The 21,515-nt window shown below is 38.5% G+C and overlaps 1 protein-coding gene and 1 pseudogene across 1 annotated transcript in view; both read right to left on the bottom strand.

Annotated features, from left to right (window-relative positions):
* MDN1 (midasin AAA ATPase 1) overlaps window positions 1-21,515 on the bottom strand; it is a 157,976-nt gene that overhangs the window by 59,742 nt on the left and 76,719 nt on the right. Inside the window, exons 38-52 of the mRNA XM_027601624.2 lie at window positions 21,306-21,503; window positions 20,105-20,212; window positions 19,550-19,738; window positions 16,194-16,283; window positions 15,825-16,088; window positions 15,383-15,644; window positions 9,875-10,034; window positions 8,920-9,036; window positions 7,465-7,673; window positions 6,346-6,494; window positions 5,781-5,992; window positions 5,241-5,461; window positions 4,230-4,343; window positions 1,698-1,830; window positions 505-620 (exon numbers count right to left, since the gene is read on the bottom strand). Of these exons, the coding sequence (XP_027457425.2) occupies window positions 505-620; window positions 1,698-1,830; window positions 4,230-4,343; window positions 5,241-5,461; window positions 5,781-5,992; window positions 6,346-6,494; window positions 7,465-7,673; window positions 8,920-9,036; window positions 9,875-10,034; window positions 15,383-15,644; window positions 15,825-16,088; window positions 16,194-16,283; window positions 19,550-19,738; window positions 20,105-20,212; window positions 21,306-21,503 (2,542 nt within the window). The remainder of the gene's footprint in view (window positions 1-504; window positions 621-1,697; window positions 1,831-4,229; window positions 4,344-5,240; window positions 5,462-5,780; window positions 5,993-6,345; window positions 6,495-7,464; window positions 7,674-8,919; window positions 9,037-9,874; window positions 10,035-15,382; window positions 15,645-15,824; window positions 16,089-16,193; window positions 16,284-19,549; window positions 19,739-20,104; window positions 20,213-21,305; window positions 21,504-21,515) is intronic.
* LOC113926765 lies at window positions 18,825-19,162 on the bottom strand (annotated as a pseudogene).

Raw genomic sequence — 21,515 nt, 5'->3', positions numbered from 1 at the left:
TGTTTGGATGAATAGATAGTGCAGAGGAGAAGATACAAACGAATGCACTATTAACAGTAACTGCTTCAAATGCAGACTTCTTCAATTTTTATGCTTCCATATAGTCCAAATTTTTTCCAACAAGCAGATACCTTTTCAATTTAAAAAAAATAAAGGAAGGATGAAGAAAGAACCTATAACCAAATACTTAGGAGCATGAAGTTTTTGAGCCAACAGACCTAGATTTCAGATTCTAGTTCTGTTACTTGCTAGAGATGTGACCATAAGCATCTCTGTACATCCCTCTCCTCTTTCACAGCATGGGACCTATACCACATAAGGTTCTATAAAAAGTAAATGAAATCAAGGACATGTACAAAGCAGTTAGTCATTACTACTGAACAAATCAGGCCACAAAATCAAAAGGGATCAGTAAAATGGCAGTAGCTGCTGGAGGTCTCTTAACTTTAGAGACATTCTATGATCAGATGCATAACTCAAGAATATAAAAGGTAAACTTCTTACCTTTATGGAACTCAAAGGACATTCTTAAAACACTATTTCTTAACTTTTTGCCACCAACAGAAACCAAATTTGCTTCAGTAAAAATCCGTTTTTCCCGGTCAAGATATATGATTGTCCTGAAACGAGATCAATAGCATAACAAATATTATTGGTTATTGCTGTATACTACTTTGTAATCACATCCTCTTACCTGCTGAAATCTTGAGAATCCTTGGAAGATCAATCTCCTTCAACCTGCCATTCCTTTCCATCCCCTCCAAATTCTGGACTAAAGAGACAGAAGTGAAAGTGATGATGACTGAGTTGGGGGGTGGGGGTGTGGGGAAGACAGATGACTGGGAAAAGCTGCTTCTAGGTAGACTGCCAGGCTTTGCTGTGATCTGACACACTACACTGTGAACTCTTAAAAGTGGCCATCATAAAATTAATCTCTGGTGTTAAAAGTTACCTAGGGAGGCACAAGGGGGAGTTACTAGGAGGGGAGATAAGAGGGCCTTGAGGTGCTAGTTCATACCACATGCATGAGTTCACTTTGTGAAAATTCATCAAAACCAAATATACTCATTATTAAGTGTACTTTTCTGTAATGTACATTATACCTCAATTATAAAATTATTTTTAAAAATGTATTACATTACACTGTTCGCCAATTAAAAAAATACTTCTGGCCATTACATTAAATGTAGGAAAGACCAGCTTATATAACAATTAGATAAATTTATATGTTGAGTATGCACTTAAGTATGCAGGTGTTACATGTCTCAACATTTGAGGATGGGAAATGATGTGGACACAAGGCTGAGGAAAGGACCCGTGAGAGAATGAGCAGGTGAAAATGGGAGGAGCTGCCCAGAATCATGAATAGAAAACAAAGAGAAACATGACTATCTTATGATAAAAGATTAATTGCAAAATATAACACAACATTAACACTGAGTTAGTGTATCTCTTAAAGCATCCTATTAAATTATTAAGAACTTGCATCGTTTCCAGATTTTTTTTTTTTTTGACATCAGAGTTACTTCATTGAGCATGTAGCATGAAGGCAACCCCATCTAGCATCCCACCATTTCTCAGGTTCAGCAGATTAAACACATGTAAACTAAATTTGACAGAATTTAGAAAAGGTATAATCTGTAAAGCTATATTGTACAGTGAGGCAAACAGTGCCCAGAATAGCAGGCTTCACCTACCTGTTTGCAACGGACTCTAAAAGGGTAAAGAGCTGCTCGGGCTGGTCTGTTTGTGGGTCAAAGTCCATCGAATTTCTAAGGATGTCCAAAGCCTGCATATTCCATCGGGGGTCCAAAGGGATCACAAATTCATCTGGTTTAAAAAACAAAACAAGAAGTAGAATTTTAGAGTTAAAACTCCTTGACTAGAAAATTTCAGTGGAAGATTTGCACTGTCTTAATTTGATCACATTCGGTCCTGATGGCAGAGACAGAATAGGAAAATTGCTGTTTCAGCCCACAACACTAGAAAAGTAAAATTCAAGTGCTTTTACACTATTTTCTTTCTAAATGCAAAATTTCTACTAGTCCTGAAAATTCATTCCACTGTAGGATATAAGGTAATCCCTCTGGAACACAAGCATTCTGACCAATACATTCACTTGCTCAGGTCACACTGCTGGTCAGAAAACAATCCATGAGCTAATCACCCAATCTGTTGTCATTAACCTCAAAAAAACTAACTCACATGGTGGAAAAATGAAAGAATACATCTCATTTGCTTTCAGAAAGAAAAACAACTCAAGGGGCACCTTGGTGGCAGAGTCAGTTAAGTGTCCGACTCTTGGTTTCAGCTCAGATCCTGATCTTAGGGTCATGGAATCTAGCCCTGTGTCAGGCCCCAAGTGTGTGGAGTCTGCTTGAGATTCTCTCTCCCTCTCCCTCTGCCCTTCCCCCCTGCACTCATGCACACAGGTGCACTCTCTCAAGTAAATAAATAAATCTTTAAAACACACACACAAAAAAAAACAACTCAAAATTTTGCTTAAAAGCCCTTTCTTTATAATCAGAGAATGTAGCATATGCTGCTTCTTAGGCTTAAATTTGGCACCTCTTCTGTAAAGCAGCAGTGATCAGATCTGACCCTTCTCCAGAGGTGGTGAGAACCCAAGGAATGAGGTTAAGACAAAACAATGGTAACATTAGGGGCGCCTGGGTGGCTCAGTTCATTAAGCGTCTGCCTCCGGCTCAGGTCATGATCCCAGGGTCCTGGGATCGAGCCCTACATCGGGCTCCCTGCGTGGCAGGAAGCCTGCTTCTCCCTCTCCCACTCCCTCTGCTTGTGTTCCCTCTCTTGCTGTCTCTCTCTCTCTGTCAAATAAATAAATAAAATCTTTAAAAAACAAAACAAAACAATGGTAACATTAACTTGAAGGTGGCTGGGTAGGTCAGTGGAGCACTTCAAGTTTTATCATACGCTAGACTAACAAATGCCTAACTGTCAACAGCAAAGTACATGAAGGACAGACCCCATATTCCAAAGTCCAGTAAGACTACATGATCCAGAGCTACACACTAGAAAAGGAAGATGAAGGCATACCTACTATGTTCCAACAGTGAGCAAATGATATCTACTAAAAAGGGAACCTGCTACCCTCTACTCCAGAACTATTCCCAAAGGCCAAAATTTTTTCATACTTGGGAAGCCATGATTTAGGTCAGCCACAACATGATCACTATAGTAGTTTTCCCTATAATTTGATTTCTTCCCAAACATTTACTTTGTTATCTTTAGTGTACATAAGGTAATTGGTTTAGCACAAAAGCATCATGCATATTTTCTTCTAAACCAAATGGCAACGGTGTTTTGATCAATATCAAATGAAGATAGGGATGGGAAATTAAAAACCTGGTTCTATGAAAATGTCCCTAATTTCCTCATTAATGCTTATGTTTAATCAACTTTATATTATTCTGTTTAAGTAAGTTTGCAATCTCATTCTTTAATTAAAAATAAATTCTGGGGGTGCTTGGGTGGCTCAGTCACTTAAGCGTTTGCCTTCTGCTCAGGTCATGATCTCAGGGTCCTGAGGTAGAGCCCCATGTTGGGAATCCCTGCTCAGTGGGGAGTCTGCTTCTCCCTCTCCCTCTGCCCCTCCCCCCAACTCGTCCTCTCTCTCTCTCAAATAAATAAAATCTTTAAAAAAATAAAAAAATAAATTCTGAATACCTCATTTGATTAGATAGCTTAAATGGCTATTTCTTTTATCACTATGGTTTTAAAACTTTATATTTAAGGCTTTATAACTTTTATTAAGGTTTTATATTTTCTGAAGTAATTCACACTGTATTGTTTACCCATCAAGTCAAATAGCTCATAGTTTAAACCCTTTCTGTTAATAACTGAGAATGCTCTGAGTGGAAGGGACCCCAGAGAAATTAATATAATTCCCATATTTTCCAAACACAGGCAGTAAGTATGAATGATGGGTCTCAAATGAACAAGCCAGTTTGTGGTTGAGTTGGGACCAGAGACCAGTCTTCCAACTCCTGTGCTCTCCCTACTATATTGTGTATCATCATCATCTTTCAAAGACTAAAGGAAAAAGGGATAGTTTCAAACAAAGAAGTAGAATTCGCATCTGAATACTGTGAGTCTTCCAAAATACAGTGTTTATTACAGTGGCAGTTCTGACAGTCTTTTTCCACGGACTTGATGGGACCAGTTTCCTAAACTGTACTGAGAACTCGAAATTAAATCAGGTGCAGTACCTGTTATATTTGGTTGTAATATTTTGATGACATTACTGATCCCAGCTGAGAGAGAATTTGAATAAAAATTCCTAAGAGATGCAGCATTGGCTTCCAAATTAATCTGTACTGATTCTGTGGAGGAAGGAGAAGCAAATGTTAATATTTGAAGTGGGGCTGTCCAAGCAAACTTTTTGCAATGATGGAAACAACCTATAGTTGCACTGTCAGAGTAGCCACTAGTCACATGTTAATAAGCACATGAAATGTGGCTACTGCAACTAAGGACTGGATTTTAGATTTAATTAATTTATATTTACATTTTAGTAGCTACCTGTGGCTGGTAGCTCTCATATAGGACAACGCAGATAATATATATAAATTCTCTCTATACAATTTTAGACAGATCACATGCACCACACAATACACACATTCTCTGGCTAAGTTCTCATGAATAGAAAGGTTCACGTAAACTCAATTACTTTAGGTAACAAATTCTACGAACAAATTCCAAGTCCTGTACTTTGCAACCCATGCAATGTTGTTATTGTTGGTTTTTCCTCTTAAAATGAAAAAGTACAAAGAAATTAAGCATGACAACTTAGAGCACTGGAACTAAAGTAAGTCTCTTAATGCACCTTTGGGGGAAATGAGGTTAACAAAAGCAACCTTCCCCAGCCAGAATGGTTGTATAGCAGAAGTACAGCAGCATGTTCAAAAAATAAACAGTAACATAACATGGTACATTTTCCTTCTGTATTTGATAGGAAGGTGGAAGATCCTGAAATGCTAAGGATTACATGGGGGCAAAGTTTCTCTTAGAACATATCTAAGGGCAGATATATATGTGCCTTAATTTTTTTTTTTTAACAGCTATACAAACAGTAATGCCAAGTCACAAATTTCTTGCTAGGACATCTCCCAGATACAATTTTGACAGTATCCTCACAGAGTAACACAGCTACTGAGGCCCTAAAATAGTATAAGTGTAAATATATTCACTTACTATACAAATTAAGCTTTTTGACTCACCCAGCCCCTGTGGTATATTCTTGGCTAAATGATAAAGCCATTTAACTCTGAGCATCCAATCTTGATTGGTTGCTCTTTCTATAAGCAATTTAACAGCCATGGCCAGAACATCTGGTTCATCGATCCAGTAAGTATCCACTTCAACTGAACTGAATTTCAAGCTCTCAGGGTTAGAGGACTGCATAATTTTCTCTAAGTCTGGCAAGGTAAGAGGCTGAATCCTGAAATTCATTAGAAAAATAAGGCAAAATCAGTACTAGAATGAACTTTCATTTTATATCTCAAAGAACCAGGAAAATAACTTTACAAATATGGATCCAAGAGGTAATGGGGAAAGATTAGTCCCCTTCAAAGGAGAACAATTAAAACATATTGCGTGAATAAGAATAGGGAGCAATATTACAATGAACAAGGAAACTATGACAGCTGGGTAATAAATGACCTCATAACATTCTGGTCAAACATGTTGGTCATGACCACTACCATAAAGAAAAAAAAAGTCAAGATGCCAAACAGACTCAAGTTGAAGGCTCCACTAACCTGGCCCAGCTGCTGGTTTTCATGCTCATCCTGTTGAGGCAATATACTAAGATCTGTCCATCATTTCGGACTATAGACAGGTGAGAATCTTCAGTAGCAAAGAGAGCCGAGGGCAGAGAATCTGGCCACAGGCCCATGGCAAGGATGGAGTTACCCCAGGTTTCATGTGCTCTCAGAGAAAAAACATGTTTCTCCAGTAAAGCCTGCGCAAGCTGGTAGGAGATAAAAACATGTGGTGTACAGGCAACATATAAGTGCTATCACCAGAAACTAGAAGAATATTAATGGTTTTCCAAGACCTTTGTGATTATCTCATGACAACTCTCATCACAGCCTTCAATATTCAACATTACAAGATAAATTCCACTTTGCTAAGTTTCGAAGAAGTAATATTTATATTTAACCTATTTTCCAGAAAAGTTTTAGATGCCAGATCTCTACTAAAGAGTAACTGAAGTGCTCCACTCTCAGTTCATTAAAGTTACCATCAATAGAAAGAATTTCCTCCACCTAAATAATGTAGATTGTTATAACTAAGAAAGCTGTTTGAAACACTTCATAGTACCTTCTGGTTTGCTGGTGAATGCTGGGAGTGGACATATGCTTCCCAGCATACTTCAGAAAAGGCTCTGTCTAAACTCAGCCCTCGCTGTAGGTACTGCACAATGAGTAAGGCTGTCTGAATCAGAGTTGAAATAGAGGACGTTGGAGAACCTATAAGGAAAAAAATTGCCATTTATGAGGAACAAATTCCATAAAATCTCCAGTGAAAACAGATAAATTCATCTTCACATCAAACTTTGTTCCACTCAAATCCACCCAGATACTTACCTTAGAAAGTGGAATCTACGGTCTCAGTAGCACATTATGGACTTGTGGGAACATTCATATTCCTTCCCTATCCTGCCTCCCTCCCTCCCTTCTGGCTCTCAAAAGCATGTTGCAGGAAAGCGACAATTACAAGTATGACAAAGCCTGGTCATATATATCCTTAATCTAAAGTTGATACACACTGAAGTAGCAAAATAAGCATGACCTCATAAAGGACCATGCACTTTAAAATACAACAGAACTGCATTCAAACCTCACTGTTTGGCTTTGATGAGTTACTCAACCTCTCTGAGCCCTATCTGTAAAATGAAAACATGTTCTGAAGAACTAATATGAAGACTAAAAAAGCAACTGACATTGTACCTAATACACAGCAGTTAGTCAATAAATAGCATTTCATTTTTTATCATTACCTTTGTTATTATTCTTGCCTGTTCCTGTATATTTGGACATTTAGAAGAAGAAACACCTGTTTTAAGCAGTCCAAAGTTCCCTCTTAATTCTACCTTCAAAAGACTCAACGACCATCCTGAAGATAAGAGGGACAAACTTTACAAATTTTAGTGCCTAAAGCAGTATTCCTCAAAATAAGGGTATCCGAATGAATCCATCAGAATTACCTGGGAAGCTTCTTTAAAATACTAATTTCTGTGCCTCACACAGACTTGCTGAATGCAATCTCTTAGGGGGAAGAAGGCCATCAGCACATTTACATTTTTAACACACTTTTCTGGTAACTTCTATTTGTATGTACACTAAATTTAAGAACTCCTAGATTAGCAGTTAAATGGAATAACATGTGAATTTCTAGAAGAATAAAACTCTGCAGAGGCCTAGAATTCAAGCATCTTACCTACTACAGTGCTTTGGATCTCTGTGTGTAGAGCCAAGAGGCTGTCACACACACTATCCCCCACCAACCCAAGGCTGTGCAGCAGAACTTTCAGATCCAGGTCATCTGGGATGTTCCCATCCCCTTCTCCTGAAATGTAGATTTCAAGTCCACGATTCCTCATAGCTCGGGATATTTCTCCATGAACAGGATCCATCGAGAGAAAAAGTCTAGCAATTCAAAGAAAAAAAAAAATTGAACTCCTAGTTGTAACCAATGATGCAGCTCAGCAACAACTGGTGAGGGCAAATCCTATGTGGTTCATCTTTAGGGAGCTTGAGATACCACTAACTCAAAGTCTTCTACTTTCATCTGTATTCTATCTTCTAGTGCCAAAGTGCATCAAAACAGCAAAATCATTTTCTCTAAACCTACTCTCCTTAGAAACTATTGTTTATCCAGTGGACCTTTAATGCTGAGAATGTTAAAATTCTTACTTTCAGATATTACCCAAATCAGATAGTGCTAATTCATCATTCTAACTCACCTACAGAGATGAGAAAAGGGAGCAGTGTATTCTCCTGAAACAATTACCTTCATATATTCGATGTCTGGCAACATCTCCACCTAGCCATCTGACATCTCCAATGCTACACAGTGGATTCCTTGCTGAACTTCCCCATGTCAAACCTGCTCCTCTGCCAGTCTTCCCTTTCTCAATAAATGGCTCCCATATTTACCCAATTACTCAAGCCAAAAGCTTAGGTAAAATCCTTACTGTTTCTTTTCTCAACCCACCCATCCATCAGCAATTCCCACTCATATGGCCACCCTAGTCTAAGCTAACATATATCTTGCCGGAACTACTGCAAAAGACTTGTGATCAGTCTCCCTGCTTCAACCCTTTAACACCAACCCACTGCAGGGACCTCACCTCTTGATTATATTTTTTATTATTTCATTTTTTAAAATAAGCTCTGTGCCCAGGCACCTGGCTGGCTCAGTTGGTTGGGCGACCGCCTTCGGCTCAGGTCATGATCCTGGAGTCCCAGGATCGAGTCCCACCTCGGGCTCCCTGCTGAGCGGGGAGTCTGCTTCTCCCTCTGACCCTCTTCCCTCTCATGCTCTCTATCTCTCATTCTCTCTCTCTCAAATAAATAAATAAATAAATAATCTTTGGAAAAAAAAAAAAAGTAAGCTCTGTGCCCAATGTGGAGCTTAAACTCACAACCCTGAGATCAAGAATTATATGCTCTACCTACTGAGCCAGCCAGGAGCCCCCCTTCTTTACTGATGTGCTCCCAGAGTCTGGCAAATAGCAAAACCTACATAAATATGTGTTAACTGAATCAATAAACAGGTGAACATACTTATGACTGGATCATAAATATAACATATAAGAAGGTCCCACTGAATGTCTACCTCCCCCACTGAGGCAGTCAGATTCTTAGGCGGAAACTTAAGAGGCACAAATACCTGAAATTGGGATTTGGTGTTATGGTGGGAGTGGATCCATCTATCATTCCTCTCTCACTAAGAGTGAGAACACCTCCAGGTTCAAGCAAAGCATTCAAACGATCCAGCACTGATGGGCTGCACAGAGAGAATTCAAATACAATGGTGACAGACTGAAATGCTGCACTGGTTCTACTTTTCCTTGCACAGGCCTCCCACTCCTCCTGACCCATGTCCTCCTTCAGCATGGACCACTCCCCCATATAGAATTGTGTTCTCTCTCCCCGTCCATTCCCTTTATCATTCCCAAGGTATGTTGCCCAGAGATTCATACACAGTAAATATACAAAATATTTGTTCAATAAGTAAATAAAATTAAGGAAAATTGTTCCATGATCTATAGCTCTTTCTTTCCTCTTTCCCTCTTCCATCTCCCCCACTTCCCAGCATTATCAAATCAATCTGAAGGCAACTGGATTTCAATTCAAACATTCTGAAAAACGCTCCAAGTAGAGAAACCCATCATCTGACCTGGAGTAGTTTCTATTACGCTGTGTACTATGGTAGTTTTATGACGCCTTTTTTCTTACTTTAGAATCAAAGCAATACACACTGATGCACATTTACTAAATGTCTACCCTGTAAAAGATCCTCCATTTCAAAAATTTGCCCTCAAGAATGCCCCTAACAAAAAGAGTATTTTTGATGTTAAATAAAAAGGTCTACCTCAAAAATGGTTGGAAAAGTAATCCAATTCTGTTAGCCTTCAGGTTAGCTCAAAACAGTCATACAGAACTAAAATCTTGCAGCTAATGACCAACTACCTTTGTTCACCACAGGGGTCAGTCTACAGAATATGGTTGAAGATATGTTTCTAGTTAACAATAGGTTCAAAATACCAGTGCTTCCAACTGGGTTTCTACTTTGACAAGCATATCTCAAATTACAATGCTGTGATTAAGCAGAATGTCCTTACTTGCAAAAGTTAACATTGTCCATCAAAAGCCAATCTCCAGACTTCAGAGCCCGAACCAACATGCTGTCAACCCATTCAAATGTGCCACGGCTGTGGCCACTGGTGGACTGCAGAAGCTTCACCCCAAAATTCCGGAACTCTTCCACAAGTTTGGCAAACTCTGAAATGTCACAGCCACAGCACTTAATTTCAAACCAGGGCAATAAAAAAACCAACAAAAGAAAAACAAAAACCCCTAAGAGTTTATCCAAAAAAAAATTGGAAACTTAACAGCCCAGGTTTTAAAAGTTTCATAATAAAGTATAAATAAAGGTTTTTGTTTTGTTTTTGTTTAAACAAAACAGGTAAAAAAAATTAGGTCTGGTAGTAGAAAATACTTTTTAATGACTTTTTGAATTAATGGCTAGGTAGAGGTGACTCAAAGGTGACAGAAAAGGTAAATAATCTTGGTTACAATTTCTCAAATGGCATAAGGAGAATAATGCCTCCCACCTATTACTGCATTTTTATCAAATGAAAGGGCATTAAAAGTTGGCACAATGAAAATCAATGTCATTAAACCAGGCTTTCTTTATAATGACCACATCACAGGACTAGAGTAACAATTGCTATGTATTTGCCTAGTGCTTTATAGTTTATATAGCCCATCCCTAGAAATTTTTCAGTTGCTCTTTTTTTTTTATTGGAAATTGCCTTATGACCCTTGTTCATATCACAAAGTATAATGCATTGGACCCCATGAGAAATAATAAGGTTTCGACTTTACCTCCACTGTTAACAACTAAAAAACTATACAAAATATATGATACAGCTGCTTTCAGACACTGGTCAACAGCACAGGGCTGTGATACCTGAGGAAAGAAAACCCTGTAATTGCCCTCAATTTTGCCTGGAAGCAATTTCTGAATTGCAAAGCAAGGAGAGGAAACTCAAACATACAAGAGCAGTTTCACTGATTTGAGCAAACAGACTGGAACTCAGGGAGGCCAAGACAACTAGACTGAAGGGCAGAGCACTTGAGATGAAGGAGCTACTCAAAGAGTTCCAGAAATCTAGATAAAGCTGCTGGAGTCTTTGGCTAAATAACAGTCTTCACGTGCACGTAAAAGGTGAGGGAGGTTCCACAAGGGTAGGAAAACTTGCAAGGAAAGGACAATTTTTGGGGAGTTACGATTGGAACAATTCCCAGAGTTCATACAAGCCTGAGTATTGCTCCAGTTCCTACCAGCCAAACTGAAGAGACCCCACTGAATACACAGGCCATTCAGTAGAGATGCCATGCAAACTATGCCTCAATAGTAGGGCTAATCTTGGGGCACCTGGGTGGCTCAGTCAGTTAAGCATCTGCCTTTGGCTCAGGTCATGATCCCGGGGTCCTGGGATCGAACCCCACATCGGGTTCCTTGCTCAGTGGGGAGCCTGCTTCTCCCTCTCCCTCTGCCTGCCGCTCCCCCTGCTTCTGCTCTGTCAAATAAATAAATAAGTAAAATCTTAAAAAAAAAAAAAAAGTGGGGCTAATCTAGCCCTAGAGTAAAGGTTACTCTGAACTGACCTTAAAAAGCTTGAAATCAAGCTTGAAAAGATCAAAATGATCTGGTTCAACATGGCAGTGCAGAAAGATCCTGAACTCACCTACCACCATGGACACACTGAATTGACAGCTACATATGGAACAACTTCCTCAAAAAAAAAAAAACAAAAGAACAACAAAAAAACCCCTGAAGTCTGGCGGAGTGACGACTACACACCAGGCAAATGAAAACAAACAAACAAAACCACCCTGAAGCAGGGAGGAGAGGCTGAGAAATAATCTCACCATAAACCCCACCCCCAGTGCTGTGACCCACAACCAGGAAGGACCTGAAAACCAGAAATCCCAACTTTTAAAACATGTACCTGAAAGGCAAGCCCTCAAAACTTCTATCTTCTAAAAGCAACAGAGCTTGCATCCCAAGAGCACAAGACTGTGATCAGAGAAAGGGCTCACACACTCAGACTCCACCCAGCTCAGAAGCTGAGGTCCAGCTCAGAAGCAGCCAACTGCACCCAGAATTAAAGTGAAGGAGGCTCACCTGCCTGTATTAAAGATAACCTGAGGAGCAGTCATCTAATATAACATATACATCCTAGAGCCTGCTGGAACCCTCTCCAGGGAAGAAGACAGGTGCCATCTTTGTGCTCTTCCTTTGTGGAGCTCAGAAGCACCAGTACCTCCCAGAAATCCTTTTACGTAAGTCTCAAGGCCCTGATTTTTATAGCTATCCCCCAGGGATGCCTCTTGATCCTCTGGCTGTGGAGGCCAGGAGAGCTTGAGCTCCTGATCCCATGGGACTGTAACATATCAGTGTCACCCAGAAAGGAGATAGAATTGGTAAATTCTACCAAACATTCAAAAAGAATAAGTATCAATCTTTCTCAAACACTCCCGCCCCCCAAAAAAAAGCAGAAGAGGAAGAAGAGAAGGGGAATTTTCCAAACTCATTTTATAAAGTCAGCATTACCCTGATACTGAAACCAGACAAAGGTGCCACAAGAAAAGAAAGTTACAGCCTAGGGGCGCCTGGCTGGCGCAGCTGGTAGAGCATGCAACTCTTGATCTAAGGGTCATGAGTTCAAGCCCCACATTGGGCGTGGAGCCTACTTAAAAAAAAACAAAAAAAAATTATAGACTAATATTATTGATAAACATACAACCAAAAATTCTCAACAATCAAACTAAATTCAACAATACAGTGAAAGGAATATACACTACGATCAAGTGGGATTTATTCCAGGGATGTAAGAATGGTTCAACATCTGCAAATCAATGTGATACCACACATTAACAAAATGAAGGATAAAAATCATATGATCATTTCAATATATGCAGAAAAAACACTTGACAAAATTCAACATCCATTCATGATTAAAAAAACTCTTAATAAAGTGGGTATAGAAGGAATATGCATCAACGTAATAAAAGCTACATATGACAAGCTTACAGATAACATCATTACTTAATGAAAAGCTGAAAGCTTTTCCTCTGAGATCAGGAAAAAGACAAGGATGTCCACTCTCACCATTTTATTCAACACAATACTGGAATTCCAGGCCAGAGCAATTAGGAGAGAAAAATAAGAGGCATCCAAAATGGAAAGGAGAAAAGGAAAACTGTCACTATTTGAACATGATGTAAAATTACATACAGAAAAGCCTACACCACACACACACACACACACACACACACACACACACACACACACACACACAGAATAAACGAACTGAGTAAAGTTACAGGACACAAGAGCAATACACAAAAACCCATTGTGTTTCTATATACTAATAATAAACTATCAGAAAGTGAAATTGAAACGATCACATTTACAATCACATAAAAAAAATGCCTAGGAATAAATTTAACCCAGGAAGTGAAAGATCTGTATGTTGAAAACTCTAAGACATTAAGAAATTATGTAGACACAAATAAATGGAAAGATATTCCATGCTCATGGATTGGACTAATGTTATTAAAATGTCCATACTATCCAAAGCAATATACAGGTTAAATACAATCCCTATCAAAATTCCAGTGTATTTTTCACCAAAATAGAGGCTAAAATTTGTATGGAACCACAAAAGACCGCAAATGGCCAGAGCAATCTTAAAACAAAAGAACAAAGCTGGAGGCATTGAGTGCCCTTATTTCAAACTATATTTCAAAGCTAAAGTAATTAAAACAGCATGATACTGGCATAAAAACAGACACATAGATCAGTGGAACAGAAAAGAGAGCCCAGAAATAAACCCACACATATATGGTCAATTAATTTATTACAAAGGAACCAAGAATACACAATGAGGAAAGGACAATCTCTTCAATTAAAAGCAGTGCTGGGGAAATTGGATAGCCACATACAAAAGAATAAAACTGTAACCACTTATCCTATACTACATACAAAAATTCAAAATGGATTAAAGACTTGAATGAAAGACCTGAAATCACAAAACTCCTAGAAGAAAACCTAAGTGGTAAGCTCCTTGACATAGGTCTTGGTGAAGTTTTTTTTAATGTAACACCAAAAACAAAAATAAACAAGTAGGACTACATCAAACTAAAATCTTTTGGAACAGCAAGGGAAACCATCAACAAAATGAAAAGGTAACCTACTGAATGGGAGAAAATATCTGCAAGTCATATATCTGATAAGGGGTTAATATCCAAAATCTATAAATAACTCATACATCTCAACAGCAAAATTACAAACAAACCCATTAAAAACTAGGCAGCGGATCTGAATAGATTTTTCCAATGACCTACAGATAGCCAACGGGTACATGAAAAGATGCTCGAAATAACTGAGGGAAACGTAAATCACAACCAGAATGAGAGATCACCTCACACCTGTTAGAAAAGCTATTATCAAATAAGAAATAACAAGTGTTCACAAGCATATGGAGAAAAGGGAACCCTTGTGCACTACTTGTGAGAATGTAAATTTATACAGCCACTATGGAAAACAGCACAGAAGTTCCTGAAAAAATTAAAAATGGAACTACATATGATCCAGTAATTCCACTTTTGGGTATTTATCCTAAGAAAATGAAAACACTAACTTGAAAAGATGTATGCAACACCATGTTCACTGCAGCACTGTTTACAACAGCCAAGATATGGAAACAACCTAATTGTCTATTCATAGATGAATGGTTAAAGAAATTGTGGTGTACACACACACACACACACACACACACACACACACACACACACACACACGATGGAATATTATTTAGCCACAGAAAAGAATGAAATCTTGCCATCTATGACAACATGGATGGACCTCAAGAACATTATGCTAAGTGAAATAAGTCAGAGCAAGACAAATACCGTATGATCTCTCTTACATGTAAGTTCTTAAACAAAAGACCAAGCTTCTGGATACAGAGAACAGGTTGGAGGTTGAGGGAGTTGTGGGGGAGAAATGGGTGAACTGTATGTTTTGTTTTTTTAAATCTTAATAGATCAAATAAAAATATAAGATCAAACTAATCCACAAAGTCCAGAAGTCTTTAAAGAAATACAGCTGACCCTTAAAAAACAAAGGGGATAAGGGTGCTAACCTCTCCCCATTCAAAAATCCACATATAACTTTTGACCCCTCAGAAACCTGACTACTAATAGCCATCTTCCTAATAACAGTCAATTAACACATTATGTACACTGTATATATATACTATATACTGTATTCTTAAAATAAAGCTAAAGAAAATTTAAAAAAATATAAGGAAAGTACATTTACAGTACTGTACAGGTATTTCTTTGTTTTTGCTTTGTTTAGGATCATCAATTCTGGATTATTTTTCATTAGCTTCATTTTACTTTCTAAAACAAAGATTTTCAAGTTTTGCTAATAACTATTACATTAATAAAAAATTACAGATGTTACCTTACAAATATATTACTACCTATATATGGACACTATATGGACAATGCTACATACATATCTGATAAACACATCCAAACACACATACCTGCCTTTGAGTAGGAGTTGATTTTATTGTTGAGTCGCTGCATAAGCAGTAATACCGCTTCCAGCTTGTTGACAATCTCCATTGTGATACCTCTACCACCATCTCCAAGACACTTGGGCTTACAGGTCAGAAGGAAGTGACTCCAGGCTCTTAGCACTACTTCTGCATCATCAGCACTGATAAGGAGGCTGTCTCTTAACAGTGCCCTTAGAGTGCCCTCCACCTTTTCTAGCAGCTGCCTCCATGGACGTATAAGATCAACCTGAAATTTCCAGAGCACAAACTCATCATTGCCACTGACCAGACTCAAAAGAATACTCCTTTAAATAAAAAAATAATAAATAAATAAAATACTACTTGTAGTCACCAACTCAAAAGACCATCAGTCAGACCACAGCAATTATGTAGGTTTTGCCTGAAAATGTGAAGGCAGACCATTTACCTGCTCAAATCCACCCAGAAGCTCTGTAGTGTCCATTGCACTGTTCATAGCCATGATCTTTAATGTGTGACCAGTAAGGTGTGCCAGAAGCTGGACCAGGCTGGTCTTGCCCACAGAAGCTGGCCCCACAAGTATAACCATCCAGCTCATCTGCACGCACTTCATAATAGACTCCACAGACCGTAATGACTGGTGCAGGAGTGCCAGGGGACGGCGGGACGGGAGAGGAACGTAACTGCCACGGGAAAGGACTGAGTAGCCCAACTGAAAAAGACATGCCGGTGAGATTTCACAAGTGTGCCTGGTTGTGGGAGCAGAGGAAATCAAAGAAAAATGTAAAAGAATAGAGGATATTCCTACATGCCTCACCTGAATATCATAAGGAGTGATGTGAAATAGTCTGGATCCCGTGTATGGGTTGGAACTTGAATTAAACACATCCTTGAATACAGCAACGACCTAAATGAAGATAATACAGTCAGAACACAAGTCAGGCCACGAAATTCTGAGCCAAAGCTTCTAGAAAACATGCACAGCAACAACAGTCATGGCACTGTAAGTGGACACTAGTCACAATTTCCTTATCCTTTTGAATCTTCTCCTATAAACTTTTGCTTATAGATTACATTTATTTAAATCTTTAAGATGAAAGCAAACTGGAACTCAAGCAAAGTCTAGTCACTTAATCTCAAATTATTTGAGATTCCAGTTGAGAATGTATCATAAATTAAAGCCACACATGTGATGGCAAATCTACAGATGAAAAATGAATCTGCTCTCATCATTCAAGATATCACCTAAAAACATAGAGGAGAATAGTAGTCTGAAGATTATAAAGAACAATGACCATTTCTTGAGCACCTATTATGTGCCGTACATTATAGAGGTTCTTTATTATGTATGATCCTTATAGCCTTGCAAACTAGGTATCATTTCCACTTTACAGATATGGATAACAGGATTCATAAGAGTTGTAAGGATTTACTCATGGTTAGTAAGTGATTTTAGATCCAAGCCAGTCTCACTCCGAAACACCATTTTAGCTTTCTATTTATGTAGAAGGACAACCAATGTTATTTCTCTGATTATTTACATTCAGTAATCACATCCTTACCAGAAATACAATTAGAAAACTTGCCACTAGCCCTACTTCTTTTCTGGATTTCTTTTTAAGAGGAGTTGAGTTAGGGGGTAAAGCTAGGGGTGTGTAAAATACACTAATTTAGCCCAGAGCAGCAGGAAAAATTCCAACCACCCAGGATATGTACACCAAGTTGCAGGTTTCTAACAAAGCAGCAATACTCATATTAATCATTGTACACTGACTAAAATCAGAAAATAAAAATATTATAAAATAAGTCATAGGAATAGAATGTATGACATGGTGACTATAATCAATAATACTGTGTAATGTATTTGAAAATTGCTAAGAGAACAGATTTAAAAAGTTGTCATCAAAAGTCTTTTGTAACTATGTAAGGTGAAACATGTTAATTAGACTTATTGCAGTGATCATTTCACAATGTATACAAATACTGAATCATTGTGTTGTACACCCAAAACTCTACGTTGTATGTCAATTACACCTCAGCTAAAAAAATTAATAAGAGTTTGAGAAATACCAGGAAAAAAATGATGAAGATAAAATCATTATCAGTACCAAACATTGACTAGACTCAAAAAGGAGCACAGGAGAAAAGTGCTCCTGTCACATACTTTTGGGTCCAGGTGTTTGATGATCTTATATTCTACTCCAAAGCAAATTATCCTTTCCTCTCCCTGACAGTCTACCAGAACTAAAATTACAAATACTTTCAAAATGTAGTTGATTTATTTAGTTTTACAAAGTCAGATTCAATTTACTCAAACTCTTCCAGCTTTGATAAGCCTTTTTCCTATTCACTGTGTGTGTGTTTGTGTGTGTGTGTGTGCGCGAATTACAATAACTAACACAGAGAAGTGATGGAAACCTTTCGGTGACATTCCATTTGACTAACATCAATTACCCTATAACTGGCCAGGGTCTGGCCACGATGAATACAGTATAATCAGTTAAGTGGATGAAGAAAATAAAATACTAGCTGATGGTAGATGAATTATATATAATAAAATTCTATTTTAAAAAACTAGGTGAGGGGCGCCTGGGTGGCTCAGTCATTAAGCGTCTGCCTTCGGCTCAGGTCAGGATCCCAGGGTCCTGGGATCGAGCCCAGCATCGGGCTCCCTGCTCAGCGGGAAGCCTGCTTCTCCCTCTCCCACTCCCCCTGCTTGTATTCCCTCTCTAGCTGTCTCTCTCCCTGTGTCAAATAAATAAATAAATAAAATCCTAACAAAAAAACTAGGTGAATATTTTGTCCTAATATAATGACCAAAAGGCACTTGCACATAATGAATGAGTTAACATTTGGCTACAACTGGGATATGGAAGGAAAGTTCTAGGCTGGAATGCTGGCTCCATCACTTACTATAGGTGATACTCCATGACTGTGGGCATTGAATCCTCATTGGTAGGAGGTCATGATAGTGCCTCCTGCCTGCAGCTACTGTATTCTGTGAGACTGGACTTTAAATACCACAAAGCAAAATGAACACATTATTAGTTTATTAGGTTAGGAATTCTACTGTTATTTTCTATTTACAAAGAGATATTTTTACTTCCATTCAGATACAGAATATTCTCTTATGTAACTACTTATACTTTGTAGAGAAAAGACTTTGTAACTCAGTTTATTTAAAACCAGAAAACCCTCCTCCTTTACTATCACCTGTCTCCTCCTGTTTCTCCCCTCTGCACCTTGAAAGAGGATAAAAGACCTAGTTCTTTATTACTGGGGGGCAAAACTGTTTTAATAAGGTTTGCAATAAGGGGATTCAGATGGATAAATAAAGTGTGTACTCCGAAGCAAACTACTCTGCATTTTGAGACCTCGAGGTAGGTGAACGTTTAGTCTCTTTCCTTTTTCCCCTCCCCCCCACTTTGTGTTTTACTGATGCCAGTGCTCAAGCTTTGACCCCCCGTACTTCGCAGAGGGTACACCACTCCTTCTGCTGCTGCTTCTTGGCCTTCAGGTTTTCCTCGTGTTTGCTCAGCTGGCAGCACATGGCACGTGTCTTCTTGGGCCACAGATCCAGGGGCTTGTACTTCTTACCTTCGTAGAATTTCCAGAGGTTCTCTTTCTGCGTCTGGTTGATGACTGTGATAACACGGGTGATGGGAGCTCGGAAGCCACGCCACCTGTCACACTGGTGACGCGCAGCTGGGACAGCTCCACCTTCAGCTTTTCCAGCTGTTTAAGAAGCTCCTCCTTCTTCTTACCGGGAAGGTCTCAAGCCTTCATCTTGGCCCTTCGTAATCCACTGCTGCCGCCGGAAAGAGGCCGAAGGAAAGAGCTCTTTCCTTAACTTTTTTTTTTTTTAAAGATTTTATTTATTTATTTGACAGAGAGATAGAGAGCACAAGTAGGCATAGGGAAAGGGAGAAGCAGGCTCTCCACTGAGAAGGGAGCCGGACGTGGGGCTTGATCCCAGGACCCCAGGATCACGACGACCTGAGCCGAAGGCAGCCGCTTAACTGACTGAGTCACCCAGGCGCCCCCTCTTTCCTTAACTTCTAAATTCTAAGCAGCTTTAATGAGTTTAGTATTATTAGTGAGTATGCCCTTTCTCTCCCTTAAGAAATCAGCTTTCAGATGGAAAGAAACACAAAGAACAAGTGTTAAACTCACCTTTTCTTTGTCTTCCTTGGTTCTCATTCTCTCACCATAGACCAAAAACACATGCTGACCAGGATCATAACACCCAGGGGACTGGTCAACTAGCATCAACTGACACCAGCGAAAAAGGTCCCGAAGGTTGAATTCCCAGGGTCCTCCTTTTTGCCCCCATTTCTTCTCAACAGTCACTTCGTGATCAATCTAAAAAGAAAACAGCATTATTGGGAAACATGTCCCATTGCTACTGCATTGCATTGAGTACTGTAATGTACTACAAATGCATATACAATCTGAAATAGAAATTAGCAGGTTTGATACAAATGTCTCTTTCTCCCAACCCAGACATGTAAACCAGGAATACTCTTGTAAGCATTAATACTGATACACACAATAGATCTGAATTACTGTAATCCTCAAATAAATAGGTTCTTCCACTAGAAACTTGTACAATTCAATGTGGTTTATTTTAGAGAGACTGGTAAATTTGATAGTGTCCCACAATGAAAAAAATGATGCTTTTATTTATAGCATGAAAACTAAAAACAATTAATACAAGTAGGTACTTACTTGGTTGTTGAAAGCAACCATCTTCTTGACAATATTTTTGTCAATGGCTGGAAACAGAGTACTGGCAATGAACTCCATGTCAATTACTGTAAGGGGATCCACAAAGACCTATAGAATCCAAAAAGAACATGAAGAAATGCTATTGCTTCTCTTTCCTGAACATGAGGAAGGACTACCACTTGTAAAGTAAAATTGTTATTTAACACCAAAGTAACAGTACCTCAGTTTAGATATATATAAAATTTCAGTTACAGAAATCTCTTTTCTTGCATTTTTAGGATACAGAATCCTATAAAATATTTGAAATACAGGGCAACAGAGGTTTTGTTGTTGTTAGCTCCGCTCTAGTGAATTAAAGAAAAAAAATACATACAACTTAAGTGTATTTGTTTATATTTTTAAGTATATATATTTTTTAAATTTCTCATGTATATAATGCCCTCAAAACTCAAGATGGTAAGGCATGGGAGCATTTACTTCAAAATCTCAACTTTTCAACTTTTCAGTATGTTTGAAATTCTTCAGAATAAATTAGTCTGAAAAGATACTCAGTGAATTATTAATTATCAATGGAAAGGGACACTGAAGAAAGCTAACATCTAGAGCCATTTCCAAATCTACAGACTAGTCAAACTTTGACAAATGTTAAAACAAGTAAGCATATGTAAGTACGTGCGCGCACACACACAACACTCTGACCTCTGCAAATGAGAATAAAGGCAGTAAGAAACTAAGAAATACATCAAATGTTAATAATGTTAATAATGATCGACTCTGGTATGGAGAATACTGGATTTTTTATTCTTCCTGTTAGTTTTCCTTCTCACTTTAATACATCATTTTCATCATTAAAAAAATTTCAGTATTTTAATAGATCACTTAGACACCTGGAATGGTCAAAAACTGGCCTTGATCCTGAGCACGGTAATGGAATTCCTGGAGGGGTGGTCACCTTATTTTCTACTAATTGATAACACACCAGGTTCTCCAGGACTGAAGACAAAGGGACTCACACCAGGAAGAAAGTGATAATGGGAATCAGTCACGTTAATATGCATCATATAGAGACATGGAATTGAGAAACAGATCATTAAACTGATGCTCTCTCATTCTTACAGTGAGCATCCTAATAGGTATGTGCCAGCAGTCCTATCATCCCCAACATTTCACCTTTGGTCTCCATGGCAACAGCAAATCTTACCTGAGTGAATCTATTAAGGAAAGACCTCGGCAAGCCTTTCCTCCCACCTCCTTGTCTAAAAGGATTTTGACACCCGAAAATCTTCGTCTTTTCATGCTGTACTTGAAAACTCATTCCTAACTCAGGAACATAGATTTCTCCTCTGTGGTCAAAACAAGCATTGAGTCCTTCCAATACAGACTGAGAAGCCAGGTTGAGCTATTTGAGGAA

Source organism: Zalophus californianus, chromosome 7 (assembly GCF_009762305.2).
Source record: "Zalophus californianus isolate mZalCal1 chromosome 7, mZalCal1.pri.v2, whole genome shotgun sequence".
Taxonomy (NCBI): Eukaryota; Metazoa; Chordata; class Mammalia; order Carnivora; family Otariidae; genus Zalophus; species Zalophus californianus.
The sequence above is the reverse complement of the archived record's forward strand: the minus strand, read 5'-3'. Positions and strand labels throughout refer to the sequence as shown.